Genomic DNA, 27,585 nt, shown 5'->3' with positions numbered 1-27,585 from the left:
TTAATTTTTGTTATAATTTCTAAAGTTTTATATATATATTTTAAATAATTTTTTAATAATTTGATTAAAAATATTTTAAATAAAATTTTATGATTGTAAATTTTATAATAAAATGAAACAATAAAATTTAAAATATAAGTTTTAAAATATCAAAATTTTTATAAAATTTTATTTAAAATATTTTTAATCAAATTTTATTATTGTAAATTTTATAATAAAATGTAATAATAAAATCTAAAATATTAAGTTTTAAAATATCAAAATTTTAATAATTTTTCTAAAATATTTTTAATCAAATTTTATAATGAAATGTAATAATAAAATTTAAAATATAAAGAATTAAAATATCAAAATTTTAATAAAATTTTATTTAAAATATTTTTAATCAAATTATTAAAAATTTATTTCTTAAAAAATATATAAAACTTTAGAAATTATATAAAAATTAAAAATAAATAAAAAGAAATCAAATCATTAATAAATTGATCCTGTAATTAATTAATAAATTGATCCATTTTTATAATAAAAGAGTCAAAATTATCCAATTTTGTAAAAGAACCGTGATTATCCGTGTTCCGAAAATAAAATCCAAGAATGAAATAGTGTCAAAGGAGATTTTATACTAAAATGATTTTTTAACAAATATTTTTATTAAGTTAACAAGATTTATTTTTTATAAAAGTTACATAATAAATAAAGTAAAAATATTTTTACCAAAAATAATTGGTTGTAAAAATTTATCATAATATCATTATTTCTCGATTTCATAGTACAGGAAGTAATGTCCAAAAAACAGTACTAATATTTGCATAGTTATTATGGTCCACGTATAACAGATTGCTTTATCTTAAGAACCTTATCCGTTTTTGGGAAAGACTCATTTTCTCAAACTTATTGTTCTATTTGCCGCAATCAATTTCAATTTTGGTCTCAGTCGGAATAATATTACTAATATTCTTTACTGGTTTTTTTGTCCTTAAACATTAAAAGTATTATGTTGTTATTTTAAATATTTTTTTAATATATTTTAAAATGTTAAAATTGATGATAATTAAGTGTATTATGAAAATACTAGAGAAACAATAAAAAAAAAACTAGCAAAGAATCTAAATTCAATATTTAACTCACCAGGAGTCAATTTGCTAAGACTTACTAACCAAAACCTGCATACTGATTAACTGAATGCTTAATCAGTATGCTAACCCTCAAATAAAATCACATAAGATTAATATAAAAAATTGTTAGATACTTGTTTCTTCAGATTTGTATGGTTGTGATCATATTTAAAACTAATACTGTGAACTCTCATCTCAAATGGTGTGGTAGGTGCATAAGCCTCTGAATCCTAGACATTAATAACAATACTTTTCTAAAAGACTTTATCTTTATAACCTTTCGCAAAAGTAAAGTATTTTACTTTTTATACCATGGCAGTGTTAGGGTGGCTAGTTTAAACTCTTAATCACCATAGACCCTTTCAATATCCTATTTACCTACTCATCAAATATCATATACTCTTGCTATGCTGTTTACCAAATAACTTACCAAGAATCATCAAGAAAAAAATCTACATTTCTCATCAGTTTTTGTGACAGAAACATGGTAACCAGAACGTGATCTTGTTCTGGCATTTTCTCCCTTATAGCAGCTCATTGCCAATGGCCATTTTCGAAGAAAACATTTCAAATCCATTCTTATCTTTCAAATATCGAACTGGTTTGGCCCACAACAATGGACCACCACTCTTGTTTTACTTCATCTTTCCTTTTGGACCACTTTATACAATCTATGAGCAATTATTTTAGTCTGCAATTATGCATTTGCTTGGCTTAATCTTTTTGCCAACCTACATTCAAAATAAATGTGCATTTGTTACTCCTTAGATACCTAAACTTTGCTTCATCTAGTCTCTATCCTGGGGCCTATTTGAATAGGATTGTGAATACCCATGATTTATGTTGAAAGAAAGAACAAACTTTTGAGTGTGGATACCATAAACATTGTTGTCACTGCCATAGAAGACAGCACTCACATGCATACATTGATATATCATAATTAACACCGTGAACATACCCTTCTACCCAACAACTCCTACTTGCGTACTAAATATAACATCCTTATTCAAATAAAAAAAACAACAACAACAACACAGTCACATCTCAGTCCTCACATCCCCACGAACCTGCCGACAAGGTTCAAGCAGCGGTCTGGATGGGTTCATTCATATGACTCAACCAAACCTAAAATAAAACACAGCATGCCCCTTAATTATTTTTGCATAATATTTTACAGATTTTTCTTCCTCACACAGAAGGAGGAAGAAAGCACTCATGGCTCCTCATGGTGCTTGTTGGCAACATTGCACTGCTTTCTGATCTCTCCCTTTGTGCCAGTGAGAGGATTGTTCTCAGAGAGCAAGGTGATGGCTCTAGAAAACTCCTTGAAGAAATAGTCTTGGCTCTTGGCCATTTTCTTCACATAAGGCTTCGTCCTCTTGTCATTCGCCAGTTGGTGATCCACTATCAGCAACCCCTTGTTGTCCAATATGTTTCTGTAGTAGTTGTTGTCCAGAATCATGGGGGTTCCACGGTCGTTTCTCACATACTGCACAGCCTTCGGGTCTGGAATGGCATCAGGGCACTTCTTCAGCATGTGAGGGACATGGTCAGGGTTCAGTGCTGAATCAATCTCCGGGTACAAACGATGCACCAGCTTCACACAATGAGTTCTACCAACACTGTGTGCTCCTGTTCAGTTCAACAAAATACCTCAATCATTAAAACTTAAATCTGCAAGCAACAACCCCACATACATTCATGAATATGTTTATACAGGGACCACTGAGGTCACAAAGTCCAAGTTTTATTAAATATTTGTTATGGTAGTGCATACCAAGCAATGCAACCACTCCAGGAGTGTCAATTCCCATGGCACCAAACTTGTCAAGAACTGAAGAAATGGATTCATTGTGGTCTGGGAGGAATGTTTCAACTACATCAGCTCTGCTTCTTCTACCATCCCTTCTCCCAGTTTTAAGAGGGATATAGGGTCCTCCTAGCTGCAACACATTAAATTTGGAAGCTTGCATCAAAATAATTAACTACAAGAATAATTTGTTGCAGAACATTGAAAGCAGTTGACATATATGGGAGGATAGCATAGAAAAGTGAAGTTCCTTAAAAGATGAAAAAGGAAGTAGCAAATGAGAGATCTAATGGAAGAAAAGAAAAGAAAAAGAAAGGACAAGGAGTTTAATTACCGAAACAATGCCATCTCTGGCAGAGAGAACGAGTATATCAGCACAGGAAACAACTCCTGGGCACTCCCTTTCCACAGCTTCTTTGATTGTCTCAATGTACCTGAAATTCCTCAAACCAAAGCTTCTGTCTGTCTCCTTTTCAGACAAGCTCCTTCTTGTGGAGTCCAGCAACAGTGAAGCATCACAACTCTACCCAAAAACAAAGACCAAACTCTTTGATTAAAGATTAAAAAGTCCAACACCATGCAACTTGCAGAGAAAAGGAAAAAAGTAAGATTAATGACCTGAACAGCACAGTCATGGAAGATGTTTCTGAGCCAAGAGAAAGCAGTGTTCTTGTGGCGCTTGTAGAGAAGCTTGACTTGTTCTTTGATGATGTCTTCAGCCTGAGGACATGCTTCCTTGTAGAAGTTCATGACGAGGCCATTGTTATCTGAGTCTTGTGCATGAGAAGGACTCAGTGACAGTGCTGAAATGGATAACACGGCCAAAAGGATTAGAAACTTGGGAGCCATTCTCACTCACTCTCCTACTTACACTCTTCTCTTCTCTGCTTCTTCTTAAATAAAGGTCAAGTGCAAATGCAATACCACTCTGGTTTTTCGGCTTTAGGTTAAACCGGGTTGAGTCATCATCATGGTGATGGCTTCATCATGATCCAAAGCCACTCACTCACAACCATTTACTAAATTAATTACTGAGCATGTGCCTATGCTACGTGCAACTTTTCTTTTCCTATTTCTGGCTTCCAAACTTGGACTTTGTGACACGCCGTTTAATTTCTTCCGTCATTCAATTAATTTATTATAAATTGTTCGTGTGATTAATAATAAAAAACCTATTATTATTTGTGAATTTAACATTACATAAAAAAATCTTCGGATATGATATGAGAATCAAACTCATGCCACGTGTGGAGCACAAATGCGAGGGGCATCTTCCACCTTTCTCTCTCAGTCTCAAAATTCAATCTCACTCTCTTAAGATTCTTTTTCTTCTACAAATTCAAAAGCCCTCATGCGTCAAGATTCTATTCTTCCCGTAATAGTGTAAGGATTATTTTACCGACTAATTTGGGAGATCCGTTATTGAAAACAGTCAAGCTATTTATTTTCTCAACATTAGTTAATTAGATGTGTTACTGGTTTCGAGATAATGTCTACCACCAAGGATTAAGTATTGTAATCTCAATTATATCTAATTACCTAAGCATTGATTGAACATTAATTAGGACGATTTCACTTATGTCCGACTTATTAAAAATTTATTAAAATATTATAAATAAGTAAAGATTTTAAGACGACCATTATTTATATATATTTATCTTTAATGAAATAAATAATTTAAACAATTAATTAAAATAAAAAAATACATTAAATAATATAATATTTTATTGATATATATAAAGTTTAATTTATTAAGATTTGATGATATTTTTTAATTTAAAATTATTTTAACTTTAATTTTTAATTTGGACATATTTTACATCTACTTATTTTTAAAAAATATTTTTGTAAATTATTTTTAAACATATCCTATATGTATTATTATTACGTCCATGAAAATTATTACAAATTTTATTATTTATTTCTCTTAATTCACAGAATTTCATTCTTTATTTCTTTCCATTTTCAACTCCTGAGAGAGAATTTCAGTTTCTGATGGCTGGCTGAGTCTGAAGCCGAGTCTGGCTCAGTGGGACCATCAGAGCCTCTACCACCGACAGTCACTAATAATGGATGGAATGGAGTTGAACCTGTCTTATCTTTTTTCTCATATCGTCACATATCTAAACATAATCCAAGTATAAATGTACTTTACTCCACGCATCAACCTCTTTGCTTCCTTAGCTTCGGTAACATTTATTGTCAGAATTAAGTGAAAAATTAAAGTAGAATTGAGAAGAAGAAAAAACAGTTTATTTTTTTATTTATCCACGCCATTCAATTTGGCAACGCCTTCATGCAAGTTTTACCACAACTATCATTAACGTCTTATTGGCATCAATGTCTTTTTTCACTCAGAAAGTCAGAAATTGACATTCTCAGGTGTCTCGTAGCAAAGAAATATTTCCACTATCAAACCAAACGACAAAATTTTGTTGCTGTATCATTATCGAGAGAGCGTTATATCATTTTCTGTATTACACACTACCTTAGTAGGAGTGGAGGAGAAATAAAGGACATAGGCCTGTGCTTCAAAAGCAAATTCACAATTTTAAAACCTCTGTTAATATACTGCAATTACCAGCTTTTTTCCACTTAGGATTTAACAAAAAATTACACCAGTAGGGCTTTCTGTTCAACAAGAAAGTTAATGATCAACATAACCCGTTTGCTGATGTGAAAACAACAACCAATAAGAGATTAAGTGCGCTTAGGATACATTATAAATGTGGAATTTTAGTTCTTGAAAACCAGAACAGCATCAAATGTTTGTCAAGCAAAATGAAATTACCCTAGCTAGAAAATGATTAACGTTCGGCATTAAACTAGGTTTTGGGATTTCCACTTCCCACCTGTATTCCATCAAGGAGAATTGTGATTCTTACAAATTTTGGGTTACAATTAAAAATATACCTTGATAACTTCATTTAATACAGTACAACAATAACAATGAGATTATATAAAATACCTGTATAGAATCCCAAAAAAACAACTATCAGTATGGGCTTTCATTGTAGCCCAAACTAACTAATACAAACAATTGAGCTAGCTTAATATTTCATAATATGAAGCATTCCTCTCCAAAATTTTGAAATCATAAAATTATCTCCAAAACATGATGCATAAAAAGTATGCAGAGGTTGTCATTACTAAATCCAATACCTATCATCCACTCCTCAACCTCTTCCACGTACAATATCTGCCAATCCGAACGAATAGTTTCTGAACTTCAGAGATCCAGACTCGGCATTACACTGATTGCATTCAGAGAGCAGTGTTTAACCTCAAATACCAGCTCATTCACTATCTTTGGATTTGTCTGCATCTTACATCCACCACAACGTGACGAATATGTGGAGCATACCATTTTACCCTCTCAACATGTTCTATAGAAATCTCCCAGCAATAACCTGTAGGTTGACCAGTCGTAATTCCCAAAATTAGATCTTCACAGTTGCAGTGGGACAATACAAATATTGAATAATTTAAAAGTATAATATAAAATTATGCTACCTTCCGATCTAGCAATGTCATTTATTGATTTTGCCACATGATCAATCCACTGACTCTCCTCTGAGTCTTTTGTATTCCCATGGACATGTAACACTCCACCCTCTCTTCTGCAACGTTAATTCAATGAGAGAATGAAATCGACAATGAAAGTAGAGGTCAAGAAGTACAATCGTACCAGAATTAAGTTAGTCATATTATATTCACAATTGTCTTTCTTTTCAAGGTTCATACATTGATTCCAATATAGTAAGATTTCAGAGTCATCAACTGAATTAAGAAACATAAATTTGGTTAGTTACTACAGTTTCAAAATGTAGAGCCTTTTTAGGCAATTAAAATACATGAGACGTGAACCACGGCTTTCGGGATCATTATGATTAAAATTGGTTGAATTAGTAGACAAGGCAAACAAGCCAATTTGAAAATTAAACCGAAACCAGAAAGCAAAGACAAAATACCTTAAATATGATGAAAGCAATGATACATATTAGTATTTCCAATTACCTTAAAGCCCTCACAGCTGTGACCCAGCTAAGTTCACTAGATGGAATGAGACCAAGACAAACTCTATCAGCCACACTCTGTAAATCGAAAAAAAAAAATCAAACAACTCCATTAAAATATTTCCTCTCACAAACATCAGTGTCAAGAATCAACGAATCCATTTTCCTTAGACATCACAATTTCATAGTCAGTGTTCACAATGATTGGCTTTGATCATGTTTCCTTCATGTTTATCTTATAACCAAACAAAATGATTAAAAATTCCCAATTTCTCTTCATCTTCCTTGTATCCAAAAAAGGGAAGAATATTACAATCTTTACATAATTCCTCTAGACAATTTTCTTCCCCTTCACATAATTCCTCCTTTCATCTTTAATTCTTTAATAATATCACAGAAATGCTCATTTATGTGCTCATGTGTTTGGGGATAATACAGAGGCTAATAATAAATTATCTTAATATTACTGGTACGTACTACAGTCAAGTTTTATTGCGAGTAAACTACACAGTTTTCTAATAACCGAGAGTCCTTTTTATGAAGAGTCAACAAAAAATGGCTAATCAAATATACGTATTGCAAGAGAATAATACTCTATCTCTGTTTTGACTGATAGCTGTTGTAGTCGGTTACAAGTTAAAGCTGTCTTCTTGTATTGGCTGACAGCTGTTTTTTATTCTACAGTTATAACTATCATCATGACAGTTATATATCTGTTACAGCTGTCACCTTGCCAGATGTAGCTTCTCATCTATAAATACTTTGCACAGAGAAGCTCAGCACCTCTCTGTAATCTTTTACATCAAGACATACAATAACATACTTCTTTTCTTTCTATCTCTCTATATTCGATATATATTAACCACCTCAGAATGTTGGCGATCAATCTTTTGATTAATCCTCCTAAATGAGAAATATGTTTACCACCAATAGGGAGGGAACCTGAGGACAATCAAAGCATTGCTGACAAAGGGTGAGGGGTGTCTGATTTGTGACAGATGAAAAATTGATCATTAGCTTCTACACAGTTGAATTTGTAAGTTAATGTGAAGTGCAGAGATGTTTATCAGTGACGTAAAACACAGTTTTAGATGGATTATTGCTGAGAATGATTGTTAGGTGGTGAACCAAGCTCATTGAAAGAATTCAACAGGATGATGGCAATGGTAAATGCAATTTCTCTTTGCAGGGTGCCTACATATGAATAGTTAAAATACAAATACTATACCCTGGGAGCGGTAATTCGGTTATCTCCTTCAAGTATGATACAGCGATCAGCCACAGAATTTGCTTGGAGATTATGTCGGAGTGCTTCTACTGCATGGGGATTCCACTCACAAGCATATACAAATTTTGCCGTGGCCCTGCTTGAGATGAAAAAACAATATGAATAAATATAGGGCTAACATTATTAAATATATACATATATTAGAAAACCTCAGAAGCAAGCAATGCTGGAAAATAGATTATTAGAACTCTTGGTATTTGAGCTTAGGACTTAGGCCCAACTCTATTTCATAAAATTGGTTCGTAAGGTAAATAGTGAAAACTGTCCAAGCTTTATCAACACACCCCCTCACACCTAGGAATAGACATTTTGAGCATATACAAATGCAGGTTAACCAATAACAAGAGCATATACAAATACTTTGATACCATCTTAGAATATCAATCTAACCTAACTTCACAAAACAGATTTGTATGTTGAAGACTGCTTAAGCCTGATAAAGACAATATTGACCATATTTCTAGTTAACATGGCATGTCAACAAGAAAATATTTCCAAACCTCAAACGCTGTTTAATAGAAGTTCAGGAGGCATGTCCCATTCCAGCCACAAAATGTTCATATTTAGATCCAGAATGTATTTTATGGTGTTTGCAAAAAATAAATTATCAAATTTTGTTGACAGTGTGGACCCATATCGTCCATACAGCACTACAAAACTTTAAAATGTCAAAATATAATTAGAGATTAAGTTCAATCCAAAGCTATGCAGCCAACAGATAGAATACCTGACGAGGAAAGGAAGCACAAAGTAGCCAATGCCCGCAAAAAGGTCAACTACAACCTCCTCTCTACAATCCAGACTGGCCATCCGGATTTTCTCAGAAAGATTACCCCATGAAAACATGCATTTTGTAGCATCAAAAGAATAGAGTACTCCATTTTCTCGATGATTGACCCAGCCACCATCTCCAACAAGAATCTGCAATGTGCTATCTCTTGTACCAGTTGCAGCAACTGGGCCCTATAATATCCCAACATATGTCATAAATAAATGAATTCATTGCAAAGATATTTCAGGAAGAATTGGAAACAACAGTGACTAATAAACTAAAGATATAAAACAAAATGACTCGGGAATAAAGTATTACTCGTAATTCTGAGAGTTTTCCCATCAAAAAGATCAACTACTACAAAACATTCATGGTTTGCATTGCATCTGAATAAGAAATTCCAATTCAGTCCTGTTTTAACTTAGCCTTCATTGTCATTGTCTAGACTAGACATGATTCTTTTTATCTTGGAAGAAGATGCTAAAATCAGATTCCATCCTAGACAGAATTTCTATATTGTATTATTATAAGAGAATAGTATCCTTTAACCTTTACAAATTATTTGTTATTAGAAACTTCAGTATTTCATAGACTTAACAAAATTCCATCATCATAGTTATTTTTCAAATACATTCGATATGTACTGTATACTAAACAGGAAAGATAAATAAACCATGTATTAGTAAAAATAAGAATCAGAATGATGAATCCTTCCTTAGGACAAGCAAACACAAATTAATGTATTTGTTAATAATGCATGTATCACATTACCTGGCGAGCAAGACGATGAGCCTTGAGTGATTTGGCAACAATGGGCCAAAGCTCTCCTGCAATGGAGTCCCACAAGGAATCCTTAAAAGAATTAATTGGAAGTATAATAATATCTCCAAGCCGATCCCATCTGGAAGAATAAAGAATGAGTCCATACATAGAACACAACATTAAAGGGATCGCCCACAAGGGGAAATTTCAAGAAAATAGGAAATAAGCAAAGATTGAAAAAAGTTAGTAAGCAAGCACTAATGGTATGTTTGTTTTTCTATTGAAACATGATTAAATGAGGATTTTCCACCTCTCGAGACAAAGGTAGGACTCAAGAATGTGAAGGGGGATTCAGTTGGGTTCAACTGACAAAAAAAAATGCAACCGCTAAGCAGGCACCATTAAAGTAATTTTAATAAAATAAAAAAAAAAAACCTTGTAGGCAGTTCCTCTAGAAGCCACACTGGTAGGCCTTTATGCTCAATCAAAGACGTTACTGCTTCAGTCATCATTTTTAAAGGAGATTTGGCAGCTTTTCTTTCTTCAACAACCTTGTCTTCAAGAAGAATGGCACCATACTCATGGAGAATGGTCAATGCTTCAGAATAGGATAACTCATTTAACAAGTATTTATGTTGATTACGTGGATCTAAAAAGGGAGCTTCATTTTTTCCATCTGATGCATCTACCAAATGATGATTCCTTTCATGAAATAGGGCAAAAAAATCTTGATGAACAGGAAAACAGATATGTACTCCACCCTCTTCAGTGCGTGCCTTCCTCCCCAAGTCTAACCATCCAAATTTCTTCAATATATCCTTTCCCAATTTTGCATATTCCTTCTTCAGTTGCAAAATATAATGCAATGCAATCATATGACTTTGGTCATTCAAGCAGGGCAGGTTATCATTAGAACATAAACTTTCATCTTCAAATACATTTGGTCCAAGTTCAAGTTGGGGTTGACATGAACTTTCAATGTTATTCACGTTCGTTCCTTCATCTTGGTTAATCACACATTTTTTATTTTTGACAGACATATGCCCATCACGTGAATGGATTATATGGAGCAAGTTGACTTTTGCTGGCTCACTGAACTTTGTTCCAAATGCGTAGCATGATGCACCACCACCAACAATGACAAGATCGTCACCAACAACATTGATTGTACTACGCACAAACAAATCTTTACCTACAGAATTGATTGTTACATGCTTCCATAGACGAAGCTTCAAATCAAGTAAAGCCAACTCTTCAAAGTGTTGTCTAACAGGACAACCACCGAGGACTCCAAGATAATTCTTATGGACAAAAATTGAATGGGAGAATCTGGCATGTGGATTCCTTCCGGTTGTCCTTTCCTTTGTCCATTGACCCTTCTGAACATCAAAACTATACAAATCCCCAAGTGCTTTCCCACCATTGTATCCACCAAACATGAAAATTTGAGAATCAGATGCCACCATAGCATGTGAGTGACGCGCACATGGCCAATCTCCAGACACTGGTATTTCTTTCCAGTGTAAAGTTTTTGTGTCAAAAACATAAAAGGAAGAAAAGATAGTATCATTATCAAGGCCCCCAAATACATAAATGTTGGAACCCATGATAGCTGCAGCATGACGATGCCTATTGAACACAAAAATAACTATGTATTATACATACAGTGTTTAAAATAATATGGTAAACCCAAACCAGTGCCCTAAGGTTAAAGAATTAAAAGGGGAAAGATTTTTATTGGGCATATGTCATAATTTCTAATACACACCCTAATTCCTTAACCAGTGCTGGGTACTGGTAACACCAAAATAATAATAGCAAATCAATCAACAGCAAGTAATGTCACTACGCCTTATGATATAGTTACGATACAATATAAAATTGAATAAGTAGTAATTGTAAGCATGTATGCACATGAATTAAAATACTGATACCATAACTCATCCAACACATAAAGTCGTCTTAAAAACAAGTGTACAATTTTTTTTCATTACTGAAAAGTTGCTTCATCAGTGGGCTTTCTTTTGAGCAGGAAAGGAGCTGAAAGTTGTAACACAAGAATGCTGTTAAGCATTACCTCGGAGGAAATAAATTCTCAGTGCATTGCAGTAACTTCCAAGAATTCATTGTTGTATCTAGGATCCACACATCACTAAGAATTTTGTCAGGACCAGTCCGACCTCCAATCACAAACATGCTATTTCCAACCATAGAAGCTGTATGGCCCAATCGTGGAGTGGGAGAAGCACAACCAACAGTGCTAAGAATCTCAAGATTGCCAGAATATGGATCAAGCAGCAACAAATCATTTCTCCTGGCATGTCTCCCCAAGCCTCCAAAGCCACCAAAAATGATAAGTTTCTTGTCACCAGCTTTGTTCAATCCACAAGCTGAGTGGCCCCAAAGGAAAAGCATCCCAGCTGGTTCACCAACAATATCAAAATGGCTAATTGATAGACCAGAACCAGGAGAACTCACAGACCCTGCCAACCATTCAAAGATTCAGACTTTTGATTGATATTAAAAGGAAAGTTTACCTGCAATCAGATACATACCAATATGCATCAGTACAGATTTCATTACTCAAACACATGCATTATGATGGTGGAACATTCACAAACCCTGTAAAGTATCAAGTCAGCATCAGATGTAACATAGAGCATCTCCATTGGACATGCGTTGTCAGACTTTCCACAACTTTGTCACAGTTAAAATAGTTTTTTCAGTTCAAACACCTCTTTGACATAGCTTGGACACCTATCCGACACTTAAGCAAGATTTAGAGTAAAGCAATACCTATACTTAGTTAAACACACTTAGACACTCCTATCATGAAAAAATAAGAAAAAAGTCTATTTATATTAGAAATATCGCAAGACTCAGTTTTCCGTAGGACAAAACCAGTTGTTTTGACCATTAACAGATGTTCTTTTAGTAGTATTCTATCAGTGAAAAACCGAAAATCTTAACAACAAATTCGCACTTAGAATGTGAATTATACAAATCTTAATTCCCAATTTAGTCTTCTGCAATGTTGACTGTATAAGAGAGAGAGAGAGAGAGAGAGAGAGAATGAGTTGATTTTATATACAACAATTCTTATCACTCCAATGGAGAAACTACATATGAGCTGCTTCTTAAGTATAAGAATCCCATAGTCAACTCATATTGTAGATGCTCTACTAACAATCCCTCACTACTGCAAAAGTTGACTAAATTTAACAGTTCAAGAAAACCGTTGACTAAAATGAAAAAGCATACTATACCTTCAGAGGTTTCCGCATTCCCGTTTCCCAACTGAGATTCATCTTCGAGTTGAAGATGGTTGCAAGCTTCATTCGTCGACAACAAACGGTCCCCGTTATCGGCAATCAAGGAACCAGTGGACTGCATAACTTGGAAAAATCTCTGAGTTCTCTTCCTGTTAGCTTCCATCTTCTCATTTGCGACCTGAACGAGATAACGAACATACTCGGGCGTGACCATGACAGTGCGCGTATCCCCCAACGGCACCTCCATGCGAATGGAACAGCGAATGGCGATGATGACGCGCTTCTTGGCATTGGTAATGCCACTCTCTCTGAAGCCGCAGGAGATGGCGAGGGAAACGAGGGAGTGAGCGGCGGAGAGGTCTCTGCACTCGAGAGCAATTATGAGTGGCTCAAATCGGAAGACGAGTTCGGAGACGAAGGGGGAGCGAGTTGGCTCGGAGGGGAAGAGGAGGGAGAGGACCGAGTCGGGATCGGCGGGGTCGTGTGAAACGAATAGCCACGTGCCGCCTCTGGCTTTCTTTTTAGGGTTTGGAACTTCGGAGATGGGTTGAGAGAGGATGGAGATTCGGCCGGAGCAGGAACTTGTGGTGAAGTAAGAAGGGTTTTGGTTTAGAGCGTTCAAGAGAGGAACTATGGGTGCGTCTAACGAACCCTTCGGGGATTTGTCTGATTCCGTTGAAACCAGTGAGGCCAGTGTCGCGGCTTTTCTCTTTTCGAACTCCATGGTTTTCCTCTCAGAACCGTAAACCCACCAAAAACCTCTCCGCAGATCAAAACTAACGGGGCCCTTGTTAGACTCGGGCGGGTTATGGGGTTATGGGCTCCTCAACTTGGGCCACTATGGATTCAGCCCAAGAAACGAAATATATTAAGACCGAACCGAACTGCACTAAACCGAACCGAATCAGATCAGATCGAACCGAATCGCATTGAATCGAACCGAACTGAACCACACTAAATTGAACTGAACCGAAACGAACCGAACTGAACCGAAACGAATCTCATGAACTAAACCGAACCATATTGAATCGAACCTAATCGCATTGAATCAAACCGAACCGCACTGAACTGAAACAGATCGAATCGAATTGGACCAGATCGAACCAAACTCTACCGGACCGGACCGAACCAGACCGAACCAAACTGTATCGAAACGAACTGAACCGGACCAAATCGAACCGAAATGGATCAAATCGAACTAAACCATACCAGATCGAACATAACCGAATCAAACTAAACTGGACCTGACTGAACCGAACCGCACTAAACCTAACCAAACTAGACTGAACTGAACCGAACTAGACCAGACTGAACCAAATCATACCGAACTGAACCGGACCGTATCGGACAAAAGTGAACCGTATCGAACTGAACCGAACCGCACTGAACCAACACATCAAACCGAAATGAACCAGACCAGACCGAACTGAACTAAATCGGACCAAACCGAACTACACAAAACCTAACCGGATAAGACCGAACTAAATCAGACCGAATCGAACCGGTATGGACCGAACCGAACTAAACCACATTGAATCGAATTAAACCACATTGAACCGAAACGTATCAAATTGAACCGAACCGGACCAGACCGAACTGAATCGAAGTAAACGGGACCGTACCGTACCAAACCAAACTGAACCACATTGAACCAAATCAAAACGCACATAACCGAAATGAATCAAACCGAATCGGACTAGACCGAACCGAACCAAATCGAATCGAACCAAACTGAACCGGACTAGATCGAACTAAACCACACTAAACCGAACCAGACTGGACCAAACTGAACCAAACCGAACTGAATCGGACCGGACCGAACCACATTGAACCAAACCGAACCAAACCGAACCACATTGAACCGAATCGAACCGTACTGAACCGAAATGTATAGAACCAAACGGGACCGGACCGGACCGAACTGAACCAAACTGAACTGCATTGAATCGAATCAAACTGAAACGGATCGAATCGAACCGGACTAGACCGAATCAAACCGGACCAGGCCGAACTTAATTGGACCAAACTGAACCGTATTGAACCAAATCAAACCAAACTGAACCACATTGAATCGAATTAAACCGCACTGAACTGAAACGTATCGAACCGAACAGAACCGGACCGGACCAAACCGAACCAAACTGAACTTTATCGAACCAAACTTAACTGAACTGTATTGAAATACTCTTTAGTTGTGTTGAATTTTAAAGCACCTTTAAAAAAGGAAAAAATTTAAAGGAAAAATTTACACTTTCATAATAAGTTAAAATAGAGTAAAAGGAAAGTCGCTTTGTAATATGCATAAAAAATGTTACACCCAAAAGTTTTTAAGTTCCAACATAACACTCGTGAAGTTCCTTTTAAACAATTGGAACATAATATTCTTCTTTAAATTAAATAGAACTAGGGTATAAATAATAACATAAATAAACTTTATACTTTTAATAAAAAGAAAATTCAAAGGACAAACTTAAATTGATTTGTATTCACCTTTCACACAAATAATTATTTTTTCAAAATGAAGAACGTAAAGTTTCGAAATTGGTAAAAACCTAAATTTTTAAGAAAAATATTATAAGATGATGAAAAAAAATAAAATTAGAGTAACGAAGGATTGAGTATAAAAAATAAAAAATGCAAAAGATAAATAAGAAAAGAATAAAATGTTAGTTAGGTTATACTTCAAAAATAGATAATAGACATACCTGGTGTTATTAAATACTCAAAATAGACATACCAGTCGTTTTTAAATAAAATATTCTAATGGTCGATATTTGTACAACTCTTATGCAACAAACTTGGATGGTAACAGAATGTCGTACAATATGATACCTGAGAGGAATTAGTAAAACAAATGTAATCATTTAATATCGTATGAGATAAAAGTAAGATGTATGTAAGAAGTTAAATAAAAATGTAAGTCTAATATAAAATAAAACTGTAATATTAATAGTAATATAAATATAGATAAATACACGACTAAAACTTGGATCCACGATTGATTCAGCCAAGTGTAAAAACTATTTTTGAGTTTTTTTAAAACAAAATATTCCACTGTTCGATATTTATGCAAGTCTTATTCAACAAACTTAGATGATAAGAGGGCCAGGTACAATGTGGTCCCTAAGAAGAATTAATAAAATGAATGTAATATTAATAATAACAATAATAATTATTTTACAAATACTAACAATAATATTTAAATAATATTAATATGAGTACAACTACTAATAATATCACTAATAATAATACAAAAAATCATACAAATATAGATAAATACAAAAACTAAAATTTGGATCCACGATAAATTCAGCCAAATAATAAAATATATTTTTGATTTTTTTTTTAACAAAATATCTCACTATCTCACTTGTCAATATTTGTGCAAGTCTTATGGAACAAACTTGAATTGAAATGTAACAGAAGGACGTTCAATATGGTTCCTAGGAGAAATTAGTGCAAGTCCACGAAGATCGTCCGCACGTGGCTTGTTTGAATTTGTTCTGTGTAAAGTGTGACCAAAGTAACTGCTAGAGTGGCTACAAAATCTCATTTTCCCACACTAATAATCACTGCTCACACCTCTCTACTCTGTTACAATATGGACATGTCTTTGCATTTCAACTGCAAAACGCCGTTCGCCAATGTCAAGACGTCCTTCGGAGCTGGCTTGTTATTCCCTATCACTGTCCAAAGAAATCAATCACCTAAGGTATGTTAGGGTTATCTCAATATGTTTATGCTTTTATGCGTATTGATAAATATAACAAAGTCAGTTTTTGTTGTTCATTGTACACTGCAGGGTAAGCTCAAGAATGGTTGGCACTCTATCTCCATCAATGCTAGTGCAGGTTTATTAGCTACTTTTGTTAAATTTATTTACACTTTCTATGCCAAATCATAGATCTTATTTACTCCCATACCCTTTTAATTTTGAAAAAAAAAATGCTTAAATATAATAGAGCATCATCTTCTGGCAGATTTTTCAAGTAGAAAAGAAAAGAAGATCTTCATTGCAATGCCCAAGGGTCATGATAATGATTCCAAGGATTTCGTCCTAATACCATCTACTGGAACAAGTAATCTAGGTGGAGAAAATGAAAAGGCTTATATATTTAACAAGAAAGATATCGTTGAAGCTTCAAAGGGAGAGGTTGAATATTTGGATGAAAAGTTAGTCGATTATCCAAAAATCATAACAATTATTGAAGAATCAAATGTTACTGGCAGTGACTATAAAGTAAATAGAGAAGTTGTGATTGGAAAAATAGATTATCACGTTGATGATATATTAAACGATGAAGTTACTCAGTTGTTGAAGTTACAATTAGAAGAAAGGTTTCACAGACAAGAAATAGAGAGGATTGCTGAGGAAAATGTGTCACTCGAAAACAAGTTATTTATATATCCTCCTGTGGTTACGCCTGATCAAGAGATTGAAGTGTTTCTTAACAAGAGTCTTTCAACTCTGTGTATTGAGTCAGATATTTTTATTAAAGGAGGTTTTAATGATTGGAGATGGAAACCTTTCACTGAGAGATTGAATAAATCAGACCTACTCGGTGGTGATTGGTGGTCTTGTCGATTACACGTTCCAAAAGAAGCCTATAGAGTGGACTTTGTGTTGTTCAATGGGAAAAGTGTTTATGACAATAATGACGAAAAGGATTTCTCCATACATGTCGATGGTGGAATTACTGCATTTGAGTTTGAAGATTTCTTGCTCGAGGAAAAACGTATAGAATTAGAAAAACTTGCTACGGAGCAAGCTGAAAAAGAAGAGCAAGAAAAAATTGCGAGAAAAATAGAGGCTGAGAAGGCTGCGAGAGAGGAAGATAGATCATTGGCTATGGCAAAGGTAGAATCGAAGAAAAAATTGTTGCAAAAGTTGACAAAAAACGCAGTAAGATCTGTTAAAAATCTTTGGTACATAGAACCTATTAAGTTTGGAGGAAAAAGTTTGGTGAGATTATATTATAATAGAAAATCAGGTCCTCTTGCAAAAGTTCAAGAAGTATGGCTTCATGGTGGGTACAATGATTGGATGGACAAATTATCATTTGTTAAAAGGCTTGTCAAAATTGGTCCAAAAGATGGTGATTGGTGGTGTGCTGATGGTATGCTCATTTATTTTTTTATGTTCATTCATTTATTTGAAGATGGTAATTTATTTTTTGGATAATGATATTCTGACTCATTTTTTTTGACTTACTATTTCAATCATTTTTAGATTATCACATTAGTAAAAGAAATTAAAATAGATGATCTAAGGGTGAGGCAAATTAATAAAGGGTAAAAAAAAGTGGGTCAAAATATCATTATCCTTTAGTATTTTATCAATATCTAACTTGAAGTAAGCAATATTTTTTAAAATCAAATTACATTTGATGCAGTTGTTGTCCCAGAGCAAGCAATTGTCATAGATTGGGTTTTTGCTAATGGTCCACCTAGAAATGCAAGTGTGTATGATAACAACAATGGTAAAGACTTTCGTGCTCTTGTGAATAAGAGCATACCAGATGAAAAGACTTGGATTTGGGAACAAGAAAGGACATATATAAAATTGCAAGAGCAAAGAAGGTTAAGAGAAGAAGCTCTGGCTGTGAAGGTTAGTTTTCAAAGAAAAATGTCTTTTAAAAGGATGTATTATCACACATATAATTGATTTGGACTTGATATATACTGTTTACAGGTTGAAAAAACAGCTATTATGAAAGCTGAAACAAAGAACAAAACTTTGCAGAGATTTTTACATTCTCAAAAGCATGTTGTCTTCACTCAACCTCTTCGTGTTGAGGCAGGGAGTACAATAACTGTGCTTTATAATCCCTGCAACACGATCCTAAATGGAAAACCAGAGGTTTGGTTTACACATTCATTTAATCGTTGGACTCATCGAAATGGTTTATTTCCACCTCAAAAAATGTTGTCTTCAAACAATGAAACTTATGTCAAAACCTCCGGTGAGTCTTTCATATAATTTACTTTTGAAAAAACAAAAGGAATATTCAATTACATAAATTGGTTCCTTTTAAATTAACAATGTCACATTTTCCTTGTACAGTTAAGGTTCCATTGGATGCATATATGATAGATTTTGTATTCTCCGACAAAGAAGACGGTGGGGTTTTTGACAATAACAATACGATGGATTATCATATACCTGTTTCAGGCAGTATTGTAAAGGAAACAACCATGCATATTGTTCATATTTCTGTTGAGATGGCCCCTATTGCGAAGGTAATTAATATTTTCATTAATAACTTCATCTAAAATTTCTTATTACATTTTATAATAAAAAGTACATATAAAATTTCTTATTACATTTCAAGAGTAATTTTACACATTTTAGGTTGAATGATTGATACTTTTATTTTTTTGTAGGTTGGAGGGCTTGGTGACGTTGTTACTAGCCTATCACGAGCAATTGAAGAACTAGATCACCATGTAGATATTATTCTTCCAAAGTACGATTGTTTGAACCTTAGCAATGTAAGTTTTTTTGTTATTACTTTGTCACTTAAGATATATCACCATACATCGAATAACTACACTTTATTCCTTAAATAAGCATTTTGATCATTCATATCGAGAAAACATGATATTATATATGATTATTATTTGTAAAAGTGTTATAAATTGAGCTTACTTCGTCATCAAATGAGAAAAACACAAATACCATGAAATTGTTTTAGTTATTTTTTAACATGCTTCTTAATGATGTTTGCTGAGAACAAATATTGATGGCCCTCTTGTGCTTTTAAATTTTGTTTGATGTACATACAAAAGTTTTAATTTTGTTTTAAATGTATGTCTCTTGATGCAGGTAAAAGATTTTCGATATCACAGAAACTATTTTTGGAATGGAACTGAAATAAAAGTATGGCATGGAAAGGTGGAAGGTCTCTCGGTGTACTTCTTAGAACCTCATAATGAGTAAGAAATTTAGCTCTAAAACTTGAAAACATTTTACTATCTAGTAAAGTGAATTATGTTGGAACAATAATTATATTCTTTTATGCAGTTTCTTTCGTGTTGGTCGTATCTATGGTTGTGAGAATGATGCAGAAAGATTTGGTTTCTTTTGTCATGCAGCTCTTGAATATTTATTTCAAGATGGATTTCAACCGGTAATTAATATATATATATATATATATATATATATATATCATTCAAGTAGTAATTGAATTGTCATTTAATTACTCTTTAATTTAATTATTTATGAATGGTTATGTTATGAACAGGATATCATCCATTGCCATGATTGGTCGAGTGCACCAGTTACATGGTTATGCAAAGAACAATACAGACATTGCAATCTAAGCAAAGCAGGGGTTGTGTTTACAATTCATAACCTTGAATTTGGAGCTCATTTAATTGGAAAAGCAATGGCATACACAAACAAGGCTACAACTGTAAGACTGCTACTAAATGGTTCTTTCAGAAATATTTTTTCTCTGTTGAGGAATTTTATTAATCATGTGTTTTTTTATTATCAGGTTTCCCCAACTTATTCTAGAGAGGTTTGTGAAAATCCTGCAATTGGTCCTCATTTTGACAAGTTTCACGGTATCTTAAATGGAATTGACCCTGATATATGGGATCCATTTAATGACAAGTTCTTACCTGTAAGTATGCATATACACAATTTTCCTTTTTTTATGCATAAATTATTATAACTGAAATATTCTATTGTTTTCACAGATATCGTACACATCTGAAAACGTTGTTGAAGGTAAAAAAGCTGCCAAGGAAGCCTTGCAAGATAGACTTGGTTTAAAAAGAGTTGATCGTCCTTTATTAGGGGTTATTTCTCGATTGACTCATCAAAAAGGAATTCATCTCATCAAACATGCTATACATCGCACCCTAGAACGTGGTGGACAGGTTTTTATTCTTCTTCAATTTTGTATTGTTTATATTTGTCGGTGTTTGGAATCCAAGTGTGAACACCATAAACCTATTGCTTAAAGGTTTTGGGTTAAGAGTGATGTCAATCCCTTATGTCTGGATTAAACTCGTGTCTTATTGATGTATCTCTTTCGAAAGATCCAACAATTCTTTCTGCTAAAGAACATTCGTGTGAACAATGAAATGTTTTGGTGCAGGTTGTGTTACTTGGCTCAGCTCCAGACCCTTGTATCCAAAAAGATTTTGAAAATTTGGCTAATGAATTACATTCTGTTCATCATGATCGTGTTAGACTTTGTCTTGTATACGACGAGCCCTTATCACACTTGGTAATTCATGACTGATATCTTTTATGCGCATAAGCATAATAAAGAATATTATAGATTGATTTGAAATGTGTTGTTGAAGATATATGCTGGAGCTGATTTCGTTGCAGTTCCTTCAATCTTTGAGCCATGTGGACTAACTCAACTTATAGCAATGAGATATGGTTCAATACCTGTTGTTCGAAAAACAGGAGGTTTGTACATGTTTTATTTATTTTTCACTCGAAGTACTAAATGATTTCGTTGGTTGTTATGTTTTTTATAAATATGACAGTACATTTTGTAAAGTTATTATTTTTATCTTCATAAATGTGTAGGACTATATGATACTGTATATGACGTTGACCATGATAAAGATAGAGCACATGCACAAGATCTTGAACCGAATGGATTCAGTTTCGATGGAAGTGATGCTACTGGTGTTGATTATGCCCTCAATAGGTGAGTTATATGTTGTGTAATGGTATTATAGTATAACATTTGCATCTGAACATAAGAGATCTAATATTAAAAGTTTACTTTTTTAGGGCAATATCAAGATGGTACGAGGATCGTAATTGGTTTGACAATTTATGCAAAACAGTGATGGAGCAAGATTGGTCATGGAATCGTCCAGCTCTTGATTATTTAGAGCTTTACCATGTTGCACGTAAGGCAGCATGAGATTTGATCAAAATAGATTTTTGTTCTTTTCCTCTTGTATACACCATTTGTTGGTGATTATTTAGTTTAAAACACTTGATTATTGCAAATGGTGAGTTAGACAAAGTAATAATAATTATTATGACACAATGTTATTAAAAATGTTTTTCAATTGGTTCATGCTTATTCTTTTAATCAAACAGTAAAGTAAGTTATTTTATCACGGTTTTAGACGTGTTAAAAAAAAATTATCTTATAATTTGAAAAACTCATTAATTATAACATCAATAACATTGCAAAACAGTCATGCAAGGTCTTTTGCTCGACAAAATCAAAAATTAAGTGTAAAGTTTTATTTTTCTTATTTTTTTATGATAATAATTTTTTTTATAATTTTATTATAAATATTTTTATTTATTTTATAGGAAGTTTTATAATTAAAGAAATAGTTAAGTTAAAAAAAAGTATTAAATTGAAAAAAAAATGATTAAATTATTAAAAAAATTAAAATTAATAAAATAATATTTTTGTTTTAAAAAAATATTTAAATGATAGAATTGAAAAACAAATATGGATTAAAAAGGAATCCTTTTTATATATAAGATATATAAATAAATATGTGCTATTTATAATAATTTATAGCATTATTTATATTTACTTTTGTAATAGTAATAGTTTCATTATCATCTTTAATTATGAAAAGATAAATAGACATACGTATAGAATATAAATCACTAATTTACGAGAATTCTAATAAAAAAAAATATATGCAGACTAAAATGCATGAAATCGTGACTAATTTATGAGAACGCAAACATAATGTCCGTATTAACCTGATTAAAATAAAATAAAAGTTTAAGAAAATCAAACTCGTGTAAAAAAAAAATCAAATAAGATTTAAGTGGTTTTATAAGCAGTTATTAAACAAAAAACTTCATATTTATCTATATAAAAATTGAACTCAAAACTAATTATATCCTATATTATTCATTCTCAGTTTCGTATTCCTTCTGCCTGATAAGAAAATAAAACGTTATTAAATTAAGCATGAAATTGCTAAATGGTGATTTGTAAAAGATACAATAGTAAAGCCTCTCCAACGGCTAGTTCTGCGATCGAAAAATCCAACGGCTCTGATCCGTCGACCGTTTGAACAACGTCTAGAAATATAGCCGTTACCAACATTTTCTCTGCCTCCGATCTCCTATAAATCTTTGAAATCCTTGCCTTCTATTCACTTCGCCTTTTCTTTCTTCAGTGTACTCCAAGCTTCCATTTCCATGTCCTCTAACAAGCCATCACCATCTTCAATGCCTTCAAGCCCTAATCCAAGAAGTTCCGAAATCAGTAACCCCATTAGAAGGAGTTTCACCGGAAACCCCTTCGGCAAACCCTCAATTGTCCCAAGCCATGGAGCCAAAACTCCCGCCAACAGCCCTTTAGGTATCTCTCTCTCTCTCTCTCTCTCTCTCTCTCTCTCTCTCTCTCTCTATTTACATTTGTACTTGGTATTAGAAAGTGTTCCCTTTAGGTATCTCTCTCTCTCTCTCTCTCTCTATTTACATTTGTACTTGGTATTAGAAAGTGTTACAACATTAAAGATTATATGTTGATGGATTTAGGGTTTGGTATTCTGCAGATTTTTCTAGAAGAGGTTCTGGTGGGGTTCGCGAAAGCGGAGGGTCGCTGAGGGACTCCTTGGATGACAAAGAAAATTGGAAAGATCAAATTTTGAAACCGGTGAAGGTTCGATCACCAGCTGTTTGCTCAAAGGGCTCAAAGAATTTCATGTCTCCAACCATTTCTGCTTCCTGCAAGATCAACGAGTCTCCCCGAAAGAGAGTCCTGACTGAGCGGAACGAGATGGTTCCAAGTCCCGTGGATTCGAAAAGCCACGTTCGTAAGGTAAGTTTTGCTGATCCCTTGGAGGAAGGCCCCAGGTCTTCCTTGACTAGTGAGGATTTGAGTGGTGACAGTGAAACTTTGATGTCAAAGAATGATACAGATTCGTCTGTTGAAACTTTCAGTAGCCTGAGTGTGAATAATCTTCTGGTTACAGAGGATGACATTCACACTGAACCATCGTTTGAAAATGAGCCTGATTGTGTTAACCTTGACCCTACTTTTAAGCTTAGCCCCACTGCCACTCCTCCTGTTTCATTGAAAGCTACCGTGGTGGCCCCTCTTGGTGCAGATCCCTTGATACCTCCTTATGACCCTAAAACCAACTACCTCTCCCCTAGACCGCAGTTTCTTCACTACAAACCTAAATCACGAATTGAAATCTTCAGGGAAAGGGAATTAGAGGACTGTTTCATATCTGGAAGCTTTTCGGATTCAGAAATCACGGAGGATACCCAATCTGAAGGCTCGCAGAAGGAATCGGATGTTTCTTCGGATGTAATTGTGAAGGAAGAAGAGTGTGGCCAGATCTCCGAACCGAGTCCTGCTAAGGAGACTCTCATGCCAGTGGAGTTTGCTGAAGCAAAAGAAGTGCCAAAACCACGTTTCACGGTGAGAGCAAAGGCTGCTGCTCTGATTTTGCTTCTTGCAGTTGCTTTTGTATCGATCTCGGTCACAGATTCTCCTGTGATTGATCGAACTGTGTTTGAAGACCCCTACAAGGTATCTTCTGAATTTTCAGTGTTTGCAAGAGCTAAATTTGATCAACTCACCCAGTTTGCAGAAACAAATTTTGATGAGATAACTCAAAATTTGCAAATTTGGTTTACCAAGTTGCTGTTATCGTTATCTGAATTTGTTTCGGATATTAGAGGGATACACAACTTGGCCAAGTTGCAATATTATAATTTGACGGTTCAGCAGGACTATTCCATGGTGAATCAGTATCCTATATTTGGTGGCGGTGAAAATGAAATAGGTGAGACTCATGCACCAATATGGGACATCGAAGAAAGTGTTGTTGCCGCAGATATTGTCAGTGATATTGAGGAGGATATTTCCGAGGAGCATTATAAAGTACATGAAGAAGAAGTTCGGCGCGATATTGCTAGAGTTACTGAAGTTGAAAATGTTTTGCATGCTCCAGAATCAGAGCAGCTGGCTGAAGCAGGAAGCTTGGATATTGCTACCATTAGTGGAGTTACTGAAGTTGAAAATGTTTTGCATGCTCCAGAATCAGAGCAGCTGGCTGAAGCAGGAAGCTTAGATATTGCTATCATTACTGGAGATGAAAATGTTTTGGATGCTCCAGAATCAGACGAAGTACTCAATATGGTAGAATCAGAGCAACTGGCTGAAGCAGGAAGCTTAGATATTGCTACAATTACTGGAGTTGAAAATGTTTTGGATGCTCCAGAATCAGATGAAGTACTCAATATTGTAGAATCAGATCATCGGGCAGGAAACTTGGAAGCAAACCTGGCACAAGAAGCTGAGACTAACTTAAATGTTGAAAACCAGCCAAGTTTGAATTCGGAGGTTGCTGAAATTAGTATTGAAGCGTATGACTCAGATACAAGTCCGGCACAAGAATATGATGTCAACAGGCAAAATTTGGATTTTGATGTTGCAGAGGAAAAATCAACAAGCATAGATGCTGCAATCAAAGGGGATGAAGGGCAATTAGAAGCAATTCAAGTCCATTCACATGTGGTGCTATATTTACTGCTAGGTGCTGGTACTGTTATAATTGCAGGTGCAGGTATCAACTGGTCTAGGAAGGGTAAAAGCAAAAGCTCAAGCTCGATGAAGCAACCTCTGCAGTTGCATAAGGTCTCCTTTCCATCTAATAACCAGCAGATTTCGCCAGAGAAGTCATGTGGGCCCATAGAAATGGACGTGATTGAAGATTCATCGTGTCCTTCAGATACGGGCAGCTTTCAGCAAAGCTCGTTCTACAGCGAAAAAGTAGCGAATGAAGGTGACAAACCAGTCCCTGAGAAGAAGCGTAAGAGTAACTACAGGAGAGAATCTTTAGCCTCTTCTTCATCAGACTATTCCATGGATTCCTCATCGTATGGAAGCTTAACTGTGTACGAGAAAATTTCAATGAAGCAGGTAAGTTTTCTTTTAAAAACATTTGTTATTTTTTCCCTTAGGATTGCATCAATAAACTATTTTCTCTTATTCTTGGTTTTGTTTTTTCAGGGACATGGGGATGATAAGGTGATCACTACTCCTGTAAGGCGTTCAAGTAGAATTAGAAACCAAGTCACTTCTCCTTCTTAGACGGATTTTGGGTTAGTGAGTGTTTAGTTTTTAGTTTGCAATTGTTGAACCGATCCATGGGTGTGCAACTGTCATTGAATGGAAAACCAACACAATCCCTAGTGTTAGTTAACGTAGGATTAGAAAGCTTTGCCAATTTCTCTTTTGTAAGCTGACCAGCATAAGCTGTTACTGTGTAAGCAGAAGTGTCTATCTTCTGAATCTTGACGGTGCAGCAGAAAAAATTTATTGTTGAGCGAATCACTGATTATTTATTGATTTATTATATATGACTACTGCATTTTACTTCTTATTTTGAAATGAGTTGTGCGCATATCTTCTGACTAGTGAAGAAGATGGTGATGATGTTTGTTTGTATGCATATTCTACTAAAATTTGTTTGTTCAAAAATTGGTATTTCAAAAATAAATTTGCTTCTTCAATACGGAACAATATTTGCGACGAATACAAGTTTGTTTAACCCTAATTTGTCGTACCAAAGAAATTGAAGAAGGTAAAATGAAGATTTTCTATTGTTCTCTTAATGTGTCTTCTAATTGTTTTTTTTTTTTTTTAATTTTCGTAGTCTTTATATTTTTCAATTTGGTCTATTTTAAAAAATTAGATGGAATTAGCATTTTTTATTTTTAATTTATTTATTTTAAAAAAATTAAAACTTAGCTCACGTCAATCCATTATAGTTCGGTCTCTCTAGTTTGTCGATCTGTGTCTTTTCATTTTTAAAAATTAAAAACAATTAAAAAATAATAATTTTTATATTATGTAAATAAATTTATTTATAAATATATATATATATATATAATATTTTATAAACAAAAATTTTAAAAATTAAAATTAAAAAATTAAAAATTTAAAACAATTAAAAAAAGGTGGCATATTTCTTCAAATAAACAAAAATTAACTTTTATATATCAATTGTATTTTTATTAAATTTGATATTTTTATTATATATTTTTAACAAAACTAAATTAATTTAAATTTGTATTTCACATTATTTTTAAATCTTTAAATTTGTTTTAATAAACTTGGCTAAAATTATTTTCAAATTTATGTAATTTGTTTTTAACACCAACTCAATACACATTTTAAAATGTACAATTATTTGAAATATGAAATTTAAATAGAAAACAATATTAAGTATGATGTAACAAAATATTAATAATTTATTGATTTTTTTTCTATTAATATTATTTTCTACTAACAATTTAACACCAACTCAATACACATTTTAAAAAGTACAATTATTTGAAATATGAAATTTAAATAGAAAACAATATTAAATATGATGTAATAAAATATTAATAATTTATTGATTTTTTTCTATTAATATTATTTTCTACTAACAATTTAAAGCAATTTTAAATACGATGTAAATTTAAATAAAGTAATCTTATTAAAAATATTTCCTAAAAATATCAATTTTGGTAGATATTTTTGTGTATCATTTATATAAAAATTAAATTTATTAAACTAAAATTGA

The 27,585-nt window shown here is 33.9% G+C and overlaps 4 protein-coding genes across 5 annotated transcripts; 2 read left to right on the top strand and 2 right to left on the bottom strand.

Moving 5' to 3' along the window:
• Window positions 1–1,952: 1,952 nt before the first annotated feature.
• LOC114176448 (peroxidase 42) lies at window positions 1,953–3,852 on the bottom strand. Its single transcript, XM_028061492.1, has 4 exons — window positions 3,544–3,852; window positions 3,260–3,448; window positions 2,893–3,058; window positions 1,953–2,747 (listed from the first exon to the last, which is right to left on the bottom strand). Exons 1-4 carry the CDS (start codon window positions 3,772–3,774, stop codon window positions 2,329–2,331), a joined length of 1,005 nt encoding a protein of 334 aa, XP_027917293.1. The 5' UTR covers window positions 3,775–3,852; the 3' UTR covers window positions 1,953–2,328.
• A 1,968-nt stretch (window positions 3,853–5,820) lies between these two features.
• LOC114177956 (tRNA wybutosine-synthesizing protein 2/3/4) lies at window positions 5,821–13,825 on the bottom strand. Its single transcript, XM_028063576.1, has 9 exons — window positions 13,030–13,825; window positions 11,841–12,246; window positions 10,199–11,392; window positions 9,773–9,902; window positions 8,957–9,192; window positions 8,170–8,305; window positions 6,943–7,019; window positions 6,439–6,545; window positions 5,821–6,335 (listed from the first exon to the last, which is right to left on the bottom strand). The coding sequence occupies exons 1-9, from the start codon at window positions 13,757–13,759 to the stop codon at window positions 6,229–6,231; spliced, it is 3,123 nt and encodes a 1,040-aa protein (XP_027919377.1). The 5' UTR covers window positions 13,760–13,825; the 3' UTR covers window positions 5,821–6,228.
• Window positions 13,826–17,021: 3,196 nt separating this feature from the next.
• LOC114179964 (soluble starch synthase 3, chloroplastic/amyloplastic-like) lies at window positions 17,022–21,939 on the top strand. Its single transcript, XM_028066483.1, has 14 exons — window positions 17,022–18,152; window positions 18,429–18,643; window positions 18,728–18,998; window positions 19,100–19,275; window positions 19,420–19,527; window positions 19,862–19,971; window positions 20,060–20,165; window positions 20,280–20,450; window positions 20,535–20,663; window positions 20,740–20,922; window positions 21,144–21,275; window positions 21,355–21,466; window positions 21,590–21,713; window positions 21,800–21,939. The coding sequence occupies exons 1-14, from the start codon at window positions 17,054–17,056 to the stop codon at window positions 21,933–21,935; spliced, it is 3,072 nt and encodes a 1,023-aa protein (XP_027922284.1). The 5' UTR covers window positions 17,022–17,053; the 3' UTR covers window positions 21,936–21,939.
• A 1,192-nt stretch (window positions 21,940–23,131) lies between these two features.
• LOC114178325 lies at window positions 23,132–26,397 on the top strand. 2 transcript variants are annotated; one of them, XM_028064164.1, is made up of 4 exons: window positions 23,132–23,357; window positions 23,554–24,945; window positions 25,033–25,934; window positions 26,025–26,397. In XM_028064164.1, the coding sequence occupies exons 1-4, from the start codon at window positions 23,195–23,197 to the stop codon at window positions 26,103–26,105; spliced, it is 2,538 nt and encodes an 845-aa protein (XP_027919965.1). In that variant the 5' UTR covers window positions 23,132–23,194; the 3' UTR covers window positions 26,106–26,397. The 2 variants fall into 2 exon arrangements, with proteins under 2 accessions (XP_027919965.1, XP_027919964.1); XM_028064163.1 differs by having other exon boundaries at window positions 23,554–25,934.
• Window positions 26,398–27,585: the final 1,188 nt, after the last annotated feature.

Source organism: Vigna unguiculata, chromosome 3 (genome assembly GCF_004118075.2).
Source record: "Vigna unguiculata cultivar IT97K-499-35 chromosome 3, ASM411807v1, whole genome shotgun sequence".
Classification (NCBI taxonomy): domain Eukaryota; kingdom Viridiplantae; phylum Streptophyta; class Magnoliopsida; order Fabales; family Fabaceae; genus Vigna; species Vigna unguiculata.
Note: the sequence above shows the minus strand (reverse complement) of the source record. Positions and strands in the feature narration are given on the sequence as shown.

What these genes read in the sequence shown, in the direction of transcription:
- LOC114176448 (XM_028061492.1), bottom strand. Translation starts at nt 3,774, where the DNA reads ATGGCTCCCAAGTTTCTAATCCTTTTGGCCGTGTTATCCATTTCAGCA. An exon ending in TCCATGACTGTGCTGTTCAG is followed by an intron (nt 3,449 to 3,543) that starts GTCATTAATCTT and finishes GTTTTTGGGTAG; the next exon opens with AGTTGTGATGCTTCACTGTT. An exon ending in CCAGAGATGGCATTGTTTCG is followed by an intron (nt 3,059 to 3,259) that starts GTAATTAAACTC and finishes AATGTGTTGCAG; the next exon opens with CTAGGAGGACCCTATATCCC.
- LOC114177956 (XM_028063576.1), bottom strand. Translation starts at nt 13,759, where the DNA reads ATGGAGTTCGAAAAGAGAAAAGCCGCGACACTGGCCTCACTGGTTTCA. An exon ending in GAGAATTTATTTCCTCCGAG is followed by an intron (nt 11,393 to 11,840) that starts GTAATGCTTAAC and finishes TGTGTTCAATAG; the next exon opens with GCATCGTCATGCTGCAGCTA. An exon ending in TGACATTGCTAGATCGGAAG is followed by an intron (nt 6,336 to 6,438) that starts GTAGCATAATTT and finishes GTCAACCTACAG; the next exon opens with GTTATTGCTGGGAGATTTCT.
- LOC114178325 (XM_028064163.1), top strand. Translation starts at nt 23,195, where the DNA reads ATGTCCTCTAACAAGCCATCACCATCTTCAATGCCTTCAAGCCCTAAT. An exon ending in TCCCGCCAACAGCCCTTTAG is followed by an intron (nt 23,358 to 23,553) that starts GTATCTCTCTCT and finishes GGTATTCTGCAG; the next exon opens with ATTTTTCTAGAAGAGGTTCT. An exon ending in AGAAAATTTCAATGAAGCAG is followed by an intron (nt 25,935 to 26,024) that starts GTAAGTTTTCTT and finishes TTGTTTTTTCAG; the next exon opens with GGACATGGGGATGATAAGGT.
- LOC114179964 (XM_028066483.1), top strand. Translation starts at nt 17,054, where the DNA reads ATGCCCAAGGGTCATGATAATGATTCCAAGGATTTCGTCCTAATACCA. An exon ending in AAGAAGCTCTGGCTGTGAAG is followed by an intron (nt 18,644 to 18,727) that starts GTTAGTTTTCAA and finishes TACTGTTTACAG; the next exon opens with GTTGAAAAAACAGCTATTAT. An exon ending in GTTGATTATGCCCTCAATAG is followed by an intron (nt 21,714 to 21,799) that starts GTGAGTTATATG and finishes TTACTTTTTTAG; the next exon opens with GGCAATATCAAGATGGTACG.